General features: G+C 40.3%; 1 protein-coding gene across 1 annotated transcript in view; it reads right to left on the bottom strand.

The window, feature by feature from the left end:
* Positions 1-478: 478 nt before the first annotated feature.
* Positions 479-15467, bottom strand: part of TRPC4 (transient receptor potential cation channel subfamily C member 4) — a 141472-nt gene continuing 126483 nt past the window's right edge. Inside the window, exons 9-11 of the mRNA XM_061345117.1 lie at positions 7448-7489; positions 5560-5649; positions 479-2350 (exon numbers count right to left, since the gene is read on the bottom strand). Coding sequence (XP_061201101.1) covers positions 1637-2350; positions 5560-5649; positions 7448-7489 — 846 coding nt within the window. The 3' untranslated portion in view covers positions 479-1636. The remainder of the gene's footprint in view (positions 2351-5559; positions 5650-7447; positions 7490-15467) is intronic.

The raw sequence follows: 15467 nt of genomic DNA, 5'->3' as shown, positions 1-15467 counted from the left end.
CATTTTGGTTCAAATAACTTACTCCTAGGTGCCATGGCACAGATAGATGTACAGGAAGGAAGCTTTCAATATGTGAGTTCACAATAGCATGTGTATAAAGTAGAGCTAGGGAACTCACCTAAGAGTATAGAGATGACAGGGATTTATCTGGAATTTCATGACTCAGTTCAGTACCATGACCGTTTAGATCCACAATGGTATGGCTTTCTCTCAGGTCCTACAAGGTGAGAGTTACTTGTGCTGGTTTTCATCTTCAGTGTAAGTGTACTCTATGCATCTGGAGGTTCCTTAATATAGACTAAGATGAACTGCAATATCTATTATTGCAGGGCTAGGCAACTTAAGAATGAAATGACCACACCAATGTGGTATATTCTCGTGTTTCCAAGAGAGAAGGATGGTGCTGACAGTTCAAGGGTGGTTATTTTTAGGTCAGTTGTAAAATTACGTTTTTAATAATGTAGAACACCAGTCACTGTTTAAAAAGAAACAGACTGTTTAATTTTAAAAATACTTGATTTGACTAAGACAATAAGTCACTCATCAGTTATGAAAAATACTATTAGGTTTTCTTTATACATTTAAATGTCTAAGTATTTTTTTATCAAAACCTCCAATCAGGTTCCCCCAAAACTCTGAAGCTGTCAAAGAAACTCTCTTAAGGCTTGCCTTTAAAAACTTCTCAACAAATTGCTGCATTTTTCCAAGTACTCAGGGGACAAGTGTATGTTTATTTATTCCTGAAGTATCTTGCTCTTAGCAAATAAAAGTGTATTGTGAAGGCAAAAGCATAAGTTGAAGGCAAAATGCATTGATTGTCCATGTTTGGAAAAATAAATGGCTGAAGAAGCAGTAGCTGTTGTAATTACGGACTTCCAAAGAGTAATCCGTCATCAGTTCTTAGCAAGCCACAGTTATTCTTTTTACTACAAGAAACACTATTTTTTACAGTCTTCAAGTCCTGCAAATGCTTCTAACAATGGTAACAGGACAGTGATAATCCTTTTGCTGGGGGGAAAAGCTGTAATTAAATAATTAAATAGACTGATCTTCCATAACTTACAGGTATCCATATTCCTTCAATAAATAAAAGAATATATTTTATCCTTTGATTCTGTATAGCTTTTGAAACAAATTAAGTTTATAGCAATTTAAATAAATGATTCTAATAGCTTGACATGAATTATGCTGACAGGAACAGCTTATGATTATTATGGTGCCCAGAATCTTTTAAGAACCTACAAAGTTAAATAAAGGCTTACAAGTCTCTTAAGCTACTTTTTATTTGCATAGAAAAATATTTATCATAAGAGTCAACCATCATATGAGAGAAATTGCATTTGTTGTAATTGAAAAAGATAGCTAAAAAGTTTCTGTGGGTTATTGCAACAGTACAAGAATACAAGATGCTTCCATTTATTAAAAAATGTAAAACAAATCGTGAAAGCTAAAGCAGGCTACAAAACAGAAGGTTCCCATATTATCTTTTTCTTGACTACTATGTTACAAGATCATGTGCCACAGTTGAGTACTACAAAGTGTAATTCTTCATTTGCTAATATAATTCTTAAAACATTCCCCCCCAAAAAGCATTATGCAAAATATATATATTTGTAAATGCTTCCTCCTGTAAGCATCACAACCTTGTTATCACATAATCACCCTGATCAATTGTTTCCTGTTTCTCATCACAGTCAATGCTAATCTCCAATTCCTTGTCCAGCTGATCCTGCAGTGTGGCTGGTTCTGAGTTCTGTATCTCCATTTTCTCTGTTTCTGAAGCACATATATTTCCCTCTTCCTGTGAATCCAAAGAGTCACTGTTATTCTGTGACTCACCTAACGTGCATTTTTTGTCAGGACTTTGGATATTTAATTCACAGTTCATGGTCAGTTCTCCCTCTTCCAGTTCATCAGTTTTCTCACTTTGTTCTTCTGCCTGTTGACGGGAAACTTCTTCAGAAACGGTGTATATTTTATTTGTACTCTGCTCCAAAGAGTTTGGTTTTGATCGTCTGTGAAATAACCCAAAATTTTTTATGTCTGTTACAAAATTCACACGCTTTTGTTTCTCCTTAGTGGACTCTGACACCATCATTGCTGAGCCATTGCTTACATTATGTGGTTCAGAGGCAATAGTGGCTGATCTTGGGTGAATCATAGTTGTTATGTCAAAAAGGCTGAAGTTCTTTTTCTTTCCTTTCTTTTCTTCACTCTCACTATTTTCTTCATTTTCTGACAGAGAGGAAGTGTCTTTGTTCATTTTTGCAGTCTGCAAATTAGACAGCTTGCTTCCTTTTAACAAACCCAGGACTTCAAAACGAAAGCTGGAAATATCTTGTTTTAACTCCTACAATTTAGGAAGAAAGATGAAACAACAGAGCACAAAAGCTGATTTGACTTTTCCTCTTGTAATTAAAAAGAGAAAAATAAATAGGCTTATGCTAGGGATCAGTAATAAACTTCACCATATGGATAATACCTGGCATTTCAAGGTGCTTTGCAGACTGTCTAATGGATCTTCCAGGTGAGTCAGAAAAGCAATCAGCAATTCTACCAGAGGAAACTTCAGAGAAAATGTGCCTTAGCCTAGACTACTCATAGAAATCACTGTCAGTGGTGGAGGAAGGAGCACAGACAGCTTGAAGACCTGCACCCAGTCTGCTAGACAGTATAATCCCATCATGATAACACCGTTTTGTTCAGCTCTTAATACCACACTTTACACACACATGGGGACACATGCATGCCCTAGGCACACATATGTGCACACACTTCCCTGTGAGTAGCAGCACAGCTAGGGCTTTGTCTATTTCCACTAAATATTTGGCAGCTAGCAGGTAAGTCAGAACTAATTATTGCAGGCTGATTTCAGCCAGTGCAACATCTGTCAAACTCCTTTCTCAGTAGAAGGTACCTTGCTTTCAGGAGGTCTCTATTTCTCTTCATTTTCTCTAAAGGGATAGACCTTTAAGATTATTGAGTCCAATTGTAAACGAAATACTGCCAAGTCCATCACTAAACCATGTCCGTAAGCACCACATCTACACATCTTTTAAATACATTCAGGGATAGTGACTCAACCACATCCCTGGGCAGCCTGTTCCAATGACTGACACCCCTTTCAGGGAAGAATTTTTTCCTAATATCCAATATAAACCTTCCCTGGCACAACTTGAGGCTGTTTCCTCTTACCTTATTACTTGTTAGTTGGAAGAAGTTATTGACCCCACCTCACTACAACCTCTTTTCAGGTAGTTGGTTTAGAAAACAATAAAACCCTCCTGAGCCTCCTTTTCTCCAGGCTAAACAAACCCCGTTCCCTCATAGAATATACCCAGCAAAAAATAAACCTGTTCAAGCCATGAACATCCAGTTTCTCCAGGATAATGCTGTGGGAAATGGTGTCAAAGGATTTACTAAAGTCTAGACAACATCCACGCCTGTCCCTCATCCATTAAGTGGTCACCTTGCAATAGAACGTTAGTCAAAGAATCATAGAATCATAGAATAGTTAGGTTGGAAAGGACCTTAAGATCATCAAGTTCCAACTCCCCTGCCATGGGCAGGGACACCTCACACTAAACCGTGTCACCCAAGGCTCTGTCCAACCTGGCCTTGAACACCGCCCAGGATGGAGCATTCACAACCTCCCTGGGCAACCCATTCCAGTGCCTCACCACCCTAACAGGGAAGAATTTCTTCCTTATATCCAGTCTAAACTTCCTCTGTTTAAGTTTGAACCCATCACCCCTTGTCCTGTCACTACAGCCCTTAATGAAGAGTCCCTCCCCAGCATCCCTATAGGCCCCCTTCAGATACTGGAAGGCTGATATGCAGTCTCCATGCAGCCTTCTCTTCTCCAGGCTGAACAGCCCCATCTTTCTCATCCTGTCTTCATACAGGAGGTGCTCCAGTCCCCTGATCATCCTCGTGGATCATCCTCTGGACTTGTTTCAACAGTTCCATGTCCTTTTTATGTTGAGGACACCAGAACTGCACACAGTACTCCAAGTGAGGTCTCATGAGAGCAGAGTAGAGGGGCAGGATCACCTCCTTCGACCTGCTGGTCATGCTCCTCTTCATGCAGCCCAGGATACGATTGGCTTTCTGGGCTGCAAGTGCACACTGCTGGCTCATGTTCATTTTCTCATAGACAAACACCCCCAAGTCCTCGTCTGCAGGGCTGCTCTGAATCTCTTCTCTGCCCAACCTCTAGCTGTGCCTGGGATTGCTCCAACCCAGGTACAGGACCTTGCACTTGTCATGGTTAAACTTCATGAGGTTGGCATCAGCCCACCTCACAAGCATGTCAAGGTCCCTCTGAATGGCATTCCTTCCCTCCAGCATATCAACCGAGCCACATAGCAGGAGTCAAGCAGGACCTCCCTTTCATAAACCTATGCTGACTGGGCCTGTATATGCCGTGTGGTGGCACTCAAGGTGTTTTGAATAAAGCAATAATGAAGCAATTAGCTCAGGCTCTGGTTATATCTTCTGCATGAATATGATTTTGAATATTTGAAGTTTGAGGTGTGAAAAAGAGCAAGATGCTAGAAATACACAGTAATGGATGTAAGCATTGTGATATATACTAAATATGAAGTATATTTGACTACTTATTTAAATTTTCTATCTTTTAAGTAATAAAAATGGTGTTCTGTGTACAAATAAATAATAGAATCACAGAATCAACTAGATTGGAAAACACGTTTAAGATCACCAAGCATTACCCCAGGACTGCCAAGTCCACCACTAAACCATGTCACTAGGGCATCTACACGTTTTTCGAACACTTCCAGGGACAGTGACTCCACCTGTGCAGTGGGCAGTGGACAGTGACTGTCCACCCTGGGCAGCCTGTTCCAATGCCTGACCACCCTCTCAGTGAAGAAATGTTTCCTAACATCCAATCTAAACCTCCTCTGGTGCAGCTTGAGGCTGTTTCCTCTTGTCCTATTGCTTGGGAGAAAAGACTGACCCCCACCTCACTACAGACTCCTTTCAAGTAGCTGTAGAGAGCTTTCTCTACTCCAGACTAAATACCTCTAGTTCTCCCAGCTGTTCCCCTTAAGACTTATTCTCCAGACCCTTCATCAGCTTCATTGCCCTTCTCTGGACCTGCTCCAGCAACTCAGTATCTCTCTTGTAGTGAGTGGCCTAGAACTGAACACAGGAATCAAAGTGCAGTCTCACCACTAGCTGCATGATAGCAGACTTTAGCAGAAAAAAAATCTATTTGCTTATGTCCTGAAACTGTTTGCATCTTGCTTTCCCATATATTATATGTTGTTACACCCACTTAGTTCCCCTTTGTTGTCCCCTTATACCACTTGACACAATTCAAACCAGCTGATAAAGCTGATTATTGCTCCAGAGAAAGAGGGAGACTTGCTGGTGTTGATGTACAATACTATCTCTGTGTGGTCCATCATAACAGACACTGCTCTAGGAAGCAAGTTATACACTACCTAAACAAGTGAGAAGTGTGAGAAATATGCTTCACAGTCTTACAATATCTTACTAGAACACCTATAAACATATAAGAAAACCACATACCTTAAAATTTTCTTCTGTTAGTCCTTCCTCAGTTTTGGCATCTCTTATCATTGCTGCAACATATCTTTTCACCAGATTTCTCATAACTTCCTAAAAACATAAAATATTGTGTTAGCTTTCTTGGGATTAGTTACTAAACCTACACTCACCAGGCCTGCTTGGGCTTGTCTGTGCTTTAGGAACATGACAAAAACCGCACAAACCTTATATCTGGTTGGAAATTTGCTCTGCTTTTCAGTGGAAAGTGATGACTTTAATTGCCCTGAAAAGAGCTGTATTGCAGTTCACTGAAGGCATGTCTCATGCCAGTAGCAGGCAATCTGACAGCGAGGAGTTGCTGATGCCTCATGAGGGACTGTAAGTCTATTGTGGTTGTATAATCTTATTTCCAGCTATACTCTCCCAAACCTCCTGCAATGTGAGATTCAAAGACTTTCTGAATCAGCAACAGCAGCTCTAGGTTTAATGGCCTGTGACAGGTTTTCCTATGTGTTTTGAACTCATGTAAATTCTCAGCATCCACAAATCCTCCACCAATAAATTCCACAGTATATCTGGACTAAGATTCTGTGTAGGGGTTTATTCATTTCTAACCTGCTCTGTGATAGTTTCCACTGTTGCCTTCTACTTCTAAAAATCGTAAATTTATTTCGATTGGAAGAGATGCCTGGAGGCTGTCTGGTCCTGCTCATGGCTGTAATCAGACAAGTGCTGAATATCTCTAAGGGTGAAGATGCTGCAGCCTCCATGAGCAACTTTCTCCAATGCTTTCCTACCATCACCGTGATGAAGATTTTCCTTACAGAATTTCCCTTCTTGCAGTTTGTGTCCATTGACTCCTTTTTAAAAAAAACTCTGGCTGCCTTTCTCTCTAACCACCCGCTGTGCTCTTGAAGGCAGCAATTAGATCCCCCTTAACCTACCACAGGCTGAAATGCCGGTTTCTCTTGGTGGCTGTTTCCTGGATTCCTTCCTGTTAACATCTCTCTTGCAGTGGGGGGCCCAAAACAGGACACACTGCTCCAGTCTTACAAGTGTGGGCTGGAGAAGAATAATCAGTTCTCTCAAAGTGCTGCCTACAGCCTTACTAATGCAGTGCAGTATGCGTTTGGTATTCAGTTTGTAGATAGTTGGCAAACAGCTGCTCTCTGTTCACCTTCCCCCTGATTTTATAGATCCCTGCTGTACGTCTCACAGCTGTCTCATTTTCAGGTTGGAAGAGTCCTACTTTACCTAGTCATTTCTCATATGGAATCCATTAATTACCCAACCTACAAGTGTACAGTCCACATCTTGTTTAACTTGCAAAAAAAATTGAAAATAAATCTGAAAATTATTCCTTGTTCAATAATCTCAAAAAATCAGAGGCTGAAGCAGGAAGAATGGAGTAGAAGAACAGCTTACAGGGTATCTAGGCAGTCGGGTTATTAAGCGACAAGAAGTTTGTGACAGGAAGTCTGTGGGGAAACAGAGGTGGAGAAATGGAGAGCAGGTTCTCATGAAACATGTCAGTGAGCTGCACATATAATCCTGATGAATCCCAGAAGGGAGGTGGGACTATGTGGGATGTTTTTTAAAGGCAATCCATGTTACAGTGGGCAAAATACTACTTAGTTTATTATTCCTCTATAAAATACCCTTTTCCACCCCAAAAGTAGACAACCCTACTTCTCAAATGCTGTTTTTCTGAACACCAAAAATACTATGCTTGTTTGCTGAGGATGAAATAAGTATTCATTTTGTGAATTATTCCTCTCTTTTTTTTTTTTTCTTTCTTCTTTCTCATGAAATTCTTCCTTTTTTTTTTTTTTTTTTTTTTTTTTACCCCATGAACTTTCTGGAAGCACAGAAAAAAAAAAGTCAAAAGAAAATAAACATGGGCCTGTACCTGGTACTGATGATGTCTTCTCAGATTGTCAGCTGCACGCCTCTAGAAAAGAACAAAAACATAAATCCTTGCCTGGTAGTAAAATACTTACTGCATAACAAAACAGCAGGCCTGTGCAGTATGTGGTGTGTACTAAGCTGAGGGGCTGTTCAAAGTCTGCTGAAGACAGTGGTGTTGGAGCAAAGACTGAAGAGTATTTTACTGAATTGAGAACAGCTTGACATAAGCATGGTATTAGCAAGACACTTGCTATGGCTCCTAATGTTTTATTTAAGATAGACCTAACCAATACTTGCACTATAAAACCATACTGAAGGGAAAATTTCCTGCTTAGTTCCCTATTAAAAACACTTGCTCATAGAGAGGGGATCGAAGAAAGAAACCTAGCCTGCAATGCAGTTTGGTGTTGATAGGGAAGGAGGGTAAGAGGGTTAATAACTCTGAATAGGAACAGTAAAAAGAAGTGTGGTAGGATGAAAGCATGGTTCAAGCTTGAAGCAAGTGTTGCATTACTTTATACTGCAATATTTAAGGGCTATCCAGAAGATGGGTTGAAAAAAACCAAATATCTTGAATTACTTAGTCCTTGAATTATTGTTGTCCTCAATATCATACTGAGTCACATCTCCCTGTTCTATACCTTAATTATTTCTGACTCGTGAAAGAAAGACAATTTTAACTTGGGTTCTTGTATCTGCTGCTGGTGAGAAAAAATGGTGTCTAACCACTGATTTCATTTGTACAAAACAGAATATTTATGGCATCTTAAAACAGGGCAAAAAGACATCCATGGGGCTTGTTAAAATTTACTTGAGTTACATAATAAGACAGTCCACAGTAAGGTATTTTTTCATCTTCTTGTACTTGAAACTTATTGACAATTTATAATTAACACTTTCTCTGTACTCCAAATCAGTTTAGTCTTCAGAGCTGACTTCTTGTTTGTAATTAATTTGAGGGATGCAGTAGCTATGTGGTTGGGCTTCACAAAAAATAATAGAAAGGGCAAGATCATGATTTCCTAATCAGTCTGAACAGCCACTGTACTGTAGGGCTTTATCCATAAGCATCTTGCCTTCAGTATTTTTCCAGATGGTGTTTCTGTATCTATGCCTTGTCCAAAGAGAACATAGAAATTTCTTGTGTTTAGGAGTGGAGGGACAGGTAAGCATCCCCACCGCCGGGACGAGAGGGGCAAGGCAGCCGTGGGGAGGCCGATACCCTCCCACCACCCGCCTTTAGCCGATTTTCAGAAGAAAAAGTCTGATTTTTTGCAGTTGACCACACGATGGAGATGTTTCATTCCTGCTGAGAGGGCACTGAAGGGGTCCGTTGTTAAGAGAGCTCAACAACAGATCTGACTTACAGTCAAAGGGAAAATACTCTTTAAGGAGTAATTGAAATGCATTTCAGTTCAGGTAAAGCTAATAACTCATATAAACAAAGCAAATGATTATTTTCATCTTGCAGAATACTTTCTGGAGTTGCTATCTGCTCTGCTTTATTTCACAGTGAAGTGTGAAATAAATGCATAGGTTTCATTCTGTACCCATAACAAGAAATGGCTAAATCATATTTATTCTTTTCATCCAACTGATTCTGAAATTCCCAGAAACAGAGGCTGTGGATTTTAAAACAAATTCATATATGTAGTAACGTCTCCAGAACAGTTTTATTGTACTTAACAATTCTTTTCAATCCATAACACTGAGAAGGTGAAAGAGAATGCATTTAATGGCGAGTTTTTAAACACAGACACCTAAATACTGCACAGGGAATTATGCATACAAATAACCTATAAAAGTTAGTACACCCATCACTTCTCTATCTCCTGTTTAAATGTTCAGTCTCCAGTTCATAATGGCATTTTGATTCCTCCTGAAAGCAGAACGAATCTCTGCTCAAAGACATCTGAAAATCAAACTATTCACTATAAATAAATAAAATTGCATTAATATTTGTATTGTACTTGTTTAGCTTACAGCCAGCCTGCTTTTCTTCATGTGGTCATAGTCTCATTTGTGTTTCAAAAGTTGTTTCAAGTAACCACTGTGCTATGTGCTTCTTCAAGTGTTGAAAAATATGGCTGACAAAGTTAAATCTAACTAAAAATAACAACATTCTTCTGATGATAACGTTTTATTAGGTCATGAAACTGAAGGGGATTATAAAACACTTTCCAAAGGGGGCACTAATATAATTTACTAAGCTTGAATAGTAGATCTCCTAGTACTGATAATAATTTTTGTCTTTCTCCTTATGCCATTCCTAGTAATTTGCATTGCTCAGAAGAAAAATCTCTTTAGCAGTGAAAAATTTGATAATCTTAAATTACTTGGAATCATAGAATCACAGAATAGTTAGGGTTCGAAAGGACCTTAAGATCATCAAGTTCCAAGCCCCCTGCTATGGGCAGGGACACCTCACACTAAACCATATCACCCAAGGCTTCGTCCAACCTGGCCTTGAACACTGTCAGGGATGGAGCGTTCAAAGCCTCCCTGGGCAACCCATTCCAGTGCCTCACCACCCTAACAGGGAAAAATTTCCTCCTTATATCCAATCTAAACTTCCCCTGTTTAAATTTTAATCCATTACCCCTTGTCCTGTCACTACAGTCCCTAATGAAGAGTCCCTCCCCAGCATCCCTATAGGCCCCCTTCAGATACTGGAAGGCTGCTATGAGGTCTCCACGCAGCCTTCTCTTCTCCAGGCTGAACAGCCCCATCTTTCTCATCCTTTCTTCATACAGGAGGTGCTCCAGTCCCCTGACCATCCTCGTGGTCCTCCTCTGGACTTGTTCCAACAGTTCCATGTCCTTTTTATGCTGAGGACACCAGAACTGCACACAATACTCCAAGTGAGGTCTCATGAGAGCAGAGTAGAGGGGCAGGATCACCTCCTTTGACCTGCTGGTCATGCTCCTCTTGATTCAGCCCAGGATACAGTTGGCTTTCTGGGCTGCAAGCGCACACTGAAGCCGGCTCATGTTCATTTTCCCATCTACCAACACCCCCAAGTCCTTCTCTGCAGGGCTGCTCTGAATCTCTTCTCTGCTCAGCCTCTAGCTGTGCCTGAGATTGCTCCGACCCAGGTGCAGGACCTTGCACTTGTCATGGTTAAACTTCATGAGGTTGGCATCAGCCCACCTCACAAGCATGTCAAGGTCCCTCTGGATGGCATTCCTTCCCTCCAGCGTATCAACCGAACCACACAGCTTGGTGTCATTGGCAAACTTGCTGAGGGTGCACTCAATCCCACTGCCCATGTCAGCGACAAAGATGTTGAACTTCTTTTGAAGTGTTTTATCAAAATTGTATATTTCGTAAAGTAGGAATTCAAATATAATATCTGCATTTGACCTCAAACTGCTTAGTGATAGAAGTCCAGAAAAATGTAAAGACTGCCTGAAGTCATGGGACATATTCCTTATCTTGAATAGAAGCATCCCATAAAAAGGATAAGAACTTAATCTGTGTTGACAAAGAGGTTTTCCCATGAGAACGTCCTTGGCTACACAGCAAACACTCCAGATTTCTGATTTTTATCCCAGATGGAAGGAACTTCAATTTTCAATAATACACATTACACAGAAAATACAAAATACTTATATTGGCTTAGGAGTTGCATCATTTTCCACTTGGAGAACAAATAATAGAAGAAGGGGAAAGGATATTTTATCTGACAAATGGTAAGAATTATCATGTAAGTTGCTTGGCAAAATAGAAAAAAAAATAGCTAGAAAAGAGGTAACTTTTTATCTATGTATCAGATGTACACACACACATAAAAATATCACCAAAGATATTCCTAACTATCCTTTATAGTTTCTCCTCTGAAATACTTCTAATTATGTGTAAAAAACTTTCTGGCAACTGATCAGACATAGAGTTTAATGTAACTTGAGTAAAGCAGCACAATTTATTCCAGTGGGATTGGGGTTACTTTTCTTACATCTCTTTCTTGAAATAGCAATGGATTTCAGGTGGCCAACAGCAGTAGCCTTGAGACACCCAAAAGCCTTGGGCAGTTAGGAAACCTTCAGCCCAATCAATACAATTACATTACTAATCTGGCTTTTTGCAAAGGTGAGTGACAAAGTTAACAGAACTGCTATATATATATGTAAAGAGCAGCACACACTGTTAATTTCAGATGTTTGAGTGTAGGAGGTATTTGTGGTAATAGCTAAAGAGAATGCTGCACAGCTGGGATATGTCAAAATGACAGAAAATAAAGATGTGCTGCAATCTGAAAGGTAGAAGATCTCTCTCTGATTAACAGCAGATCTGAAGTAATAGTAAGTGACATGCAACCATCCTGTCCTTTCTTCAAGCTGTAGCTGTGCTGGAGAAGCTGCCATCAGTGTGGTTGGACAGTGTGCTGCTTTGGAGAAAGAACTGTCCCTTGAAAAAGCTCCTGTTGACTCCCCCACCCACTGCTTCAGCTGTCCCAGTACAACAAAGGCTGGCAGAACCAGAGAGCTGACATTCAAGGAGAAGCAAATTAATCAGCTTTCTTCAGAGGCACCTCACTTGCCTGGCAGACTGTTCTTTCCCCTGATAGCTTTGTTACAAGCAACACTGTAAATGGTCCCTGCAAGCAACCATGTCATACTTATTTCTACTGACATTTTTCTTCTTCATTCAAGCCAGTTAAATACTTTCACTAGCAAGTCTACTGTAAATTATTCTGAATCTGAAGTCTTTCTTTATGAGTTCTGCCTGCATATAATGAACTTGCAAGTGTACATATATATATATTTTTTTTGTAGTGGATTGTTGGTGACACATTTAATGCATACTTTACTCATTCCTAGCTCATGATTCCTGTCTTTTTGGTATTAAAGTTTCTTATGCAGACATCATGCCTGATCCTCCATTCTGTCTATCATCTGTTTTGTATCCTCTAGCCCTGACTCAGATTTTGGATGCACACTATTGTTTTTTCTGCTGGAAAACACCATAGTACATCACCACTGATTAAAGCTTCCTAATAGGAAAGTTAGCATTTAAAGGTTTCTGAACAAAATGTTTTGAAATCTAGGTTCTGCCTTACAAACAACATGGCATCCATACATCCTGTTCTGGGTTCAGCAGTAGCAGTCATTTTTCTCCTTCTTGGTAGCTGGTGCAGTGTTGCGTTTTGACTTTCGGCCTGGGAGCAGAGCTGATAACAATGATGTTTTGGTTTGGCCAAGGACTTTGTGAGCCTCATGCTGTGCCAGGGAGGAGGGAAAGCCGGAAGGAAGCAGAGACAGGACACCTGACCCAAACTGACCAAAGAGGTATTCCGTACCACAGCACGTCATGCCCAGGAGGTAACGGAGAGTTACCTGGAAGGGCTGGGACTGCAGGGTTGGAGGAGGTATCGGTCGGTGCTTGGTCGGGCTGTGGGGGGGCGAGTTATCGGTCGGCTGGTGCTGAGGTGTTGTATTCTCTTTCCTTCTTATTTCCTTTGTCATTACTATTATTGGTGGTAGCAGTAGTGATTCGTGTTACACCTTAGTTACTAAACTGTTCTTATCTCAACCCGTGGGAGTTGCATTCTTTTCGATACTCCTCTCTGTCCCTCTGGGAGTAGGAGGAGGGTAAGAAGGGGGGGGGGGGGAGTGAGTGAAAAAAGCTGTCTGGCTGGGTTTAAACCACGACACATCCATATAGCAAATATAAGAAAATGAGCCCAAAACTGAGCCTACAGTGTTGCATTTCTTTTTCCCCCAGGAATGGTCATAGGGAATCAGAGTACATAATGTGGAGTTCAGTAATAAGAAATAGGTCCCAACAAAGCTTATCTTGTAGCTGTGAGGTCAGCATTATTACAGGGGATATTCTGGTGAGCTGGAGTCAGAGCTGTCAACTGAGATTTGCGAACAAAAAGCAAAGAATCTCTTCATTTTCCTTTGGTTCATAGGGCATAGAGATTCTAAATTTAATTTGTAATGCAGTTTTTTGGGACAATTGAAAAAGATCTGGGAAACCAACACTTAGCTGTGGGTGAGTAAGTTTTTCAAAACCAGGAAACAGCACATTCCCCCAGGACAAGCTGAGATCACCATGATGTGCCCATGTGTTGTCCAAGGGCTTAACCTCTTGGGGAAAAGCCAGTGAGCAGCATCTGGTTTACATCTACTCAAACTGTGTGTAGACCTGACTGCTGGAGTAAATAATGGCTCTCACACTTTGATGGGTATGAAAAGATTTTCATGGAAATCAGAGCAAATATTGCATACCCACATCTGATTTCATTTTGGAGCTTGGGTGCATAACTGTGCCTAGAAATCAGTGTTCCAAATTCAGATAGCCCTAATGGGCCTTGTGTTATACCTGAGGAGCTAGCTGAAGTTGCACAGATGTATGGACTGAATCTGCCTGGTCAGCCACAGACACTCACTTTCTCTGGGCACCTGGAAGTCTTGTTGCCATGATGGCTCTTCTGGTGAGCCCTCTGCTTCACAGGGGTTTCAGCTATTCTTTCAGCTAAGTGCCTATTCTGTAAGAAACTAGCAATGGATATAGCCCTATTGGCTCACATACTTTAGGATTTCCATTTTCTTCCATCAACATTTTTATTTTAAAATTTACTCTACAGATATAAACCAAAAATGTCCCACATCTCTTCCTTGCCTATGTCCTCCACTCCCAAACAGTTGAGTAATTAGGGGTTCACATCACATATTTCTGTTCTTCCAAGAGAGTACTTTTCCCCTTCAGGATCTTAATGATTTTGAGATGGAAATCTCTCCTATCAGAACTGCTCTGCTTGAGGTAAATAATTAAATATCCACTGGGTATTAACCTGGCTCTCTCTTAGCCCAAGCTGTTTGCTTTACTGGGTACCCGCTCCTTCTCTCTCCATACAGAAATACCATCCTGAAGCTGAAAAGTCATTCCCAACAAATGCTTCTTCAAAACTGGTATATATTAATGAAAAAGTTTGTTACGATTTTAGGTGGGGGGGGGGTCCATTAAAAAAATAATAAATTGCATTTAGAAAAAATCCCAACCATATCTGTGTATAGAGTCCCTGCCCTTTGACCTGTTACTGCACCAGTTTTCCAAAATCCAAGCTGTTAATTTCTAGAAGATGTTCTTTATGTACCCCTGCAGGAGGAAGTCACAGGAATCTGGGGGTGATCTTTCCGAATTCCTTTCCTCACCATTCTATTCAGCATGTTTCTGAGAGCACCTTGTCTTTTTATTATTTCACATAGCCAGAAATTAATTAACTTCCAAAGCTGCAGTTTGAGAGGGAAAAAAATGGAAAAAAAACCCAAAACTCTTATCCTGGATGGAAAGTTTAACAGAAAATACTGTATTGAAGGGTTTTTTGATGTATAAGGGTATTCCAGATCTGTCTCAGTCAAACAGGGATATTGTATTAACCAACCCTAGATCCTCAGCTTCAATACACTGGCATTAATTTTAATATCAATCCATCAGTTTACACTAGCTAATCATCCTCACCAAATGTTTAACAAACACCTAGAAGCATTGCTCACTATTTCCCTCACACAAGTACATAGAATCACAGAACCATAGAATAGGGTTGGAAAGGACCTTAAGATCATCTAGCTCCAACCCCCCTGCCATGGGCAGGGACACCTCACACTAAGCCATGCCACCCAAACACTAAACCATGTCATCCAAGTTACATTCACATTATGTCACATTATGGTTACTGCTTTGAGGCAGGTTTTCCTGTTATGTTCATTGACTTTTGGAATGTGAAGATAACGTTGCCTCCAGCTGATAGAATAGTGGGAACTCCTTAAAGAGGAAAGTAGGCAGATAATGAGTAGAATGAGTGACTCTCAAAGACCTGTGTCCCCCCTTGAGGAATATGGGAATTAAATATGATTTTCTCTTTCTAATAAAATCTTACAGTTTTTCCTCCTGTTGGTCTCTGCATTTACTTCTTCCCCTTCCTAGATTACACAGTGATGTTTTATTTTTAAAATTCTTCACCATTCATGCTATTTCATGTCTTTAAAAAAAAAAATCTATTCAAATCACTGTTT

This window comes from Neopsephotus bourkii, unplaced genomic scaffold, assembly GCF_033783945.1.
Source record: "Neopsephotus bourkii isolate Nb327-2 ecotype Australia unplaced genomic scaffold, CSIRO-AGI_Nbou_v1 NB_36, whole genome shotgun sequence".
Lineage (NCBI taxonomy): Eukaryota > Metazoa > Chordata > Aves > Psittaciformes > Psittacidae > Neopsephotus > Neopsephotus bourkii.
Note: the sequence above shows the minus strand (reverse complement) of the source record. Positions and strands in the feature narration are given on the sequence as shown.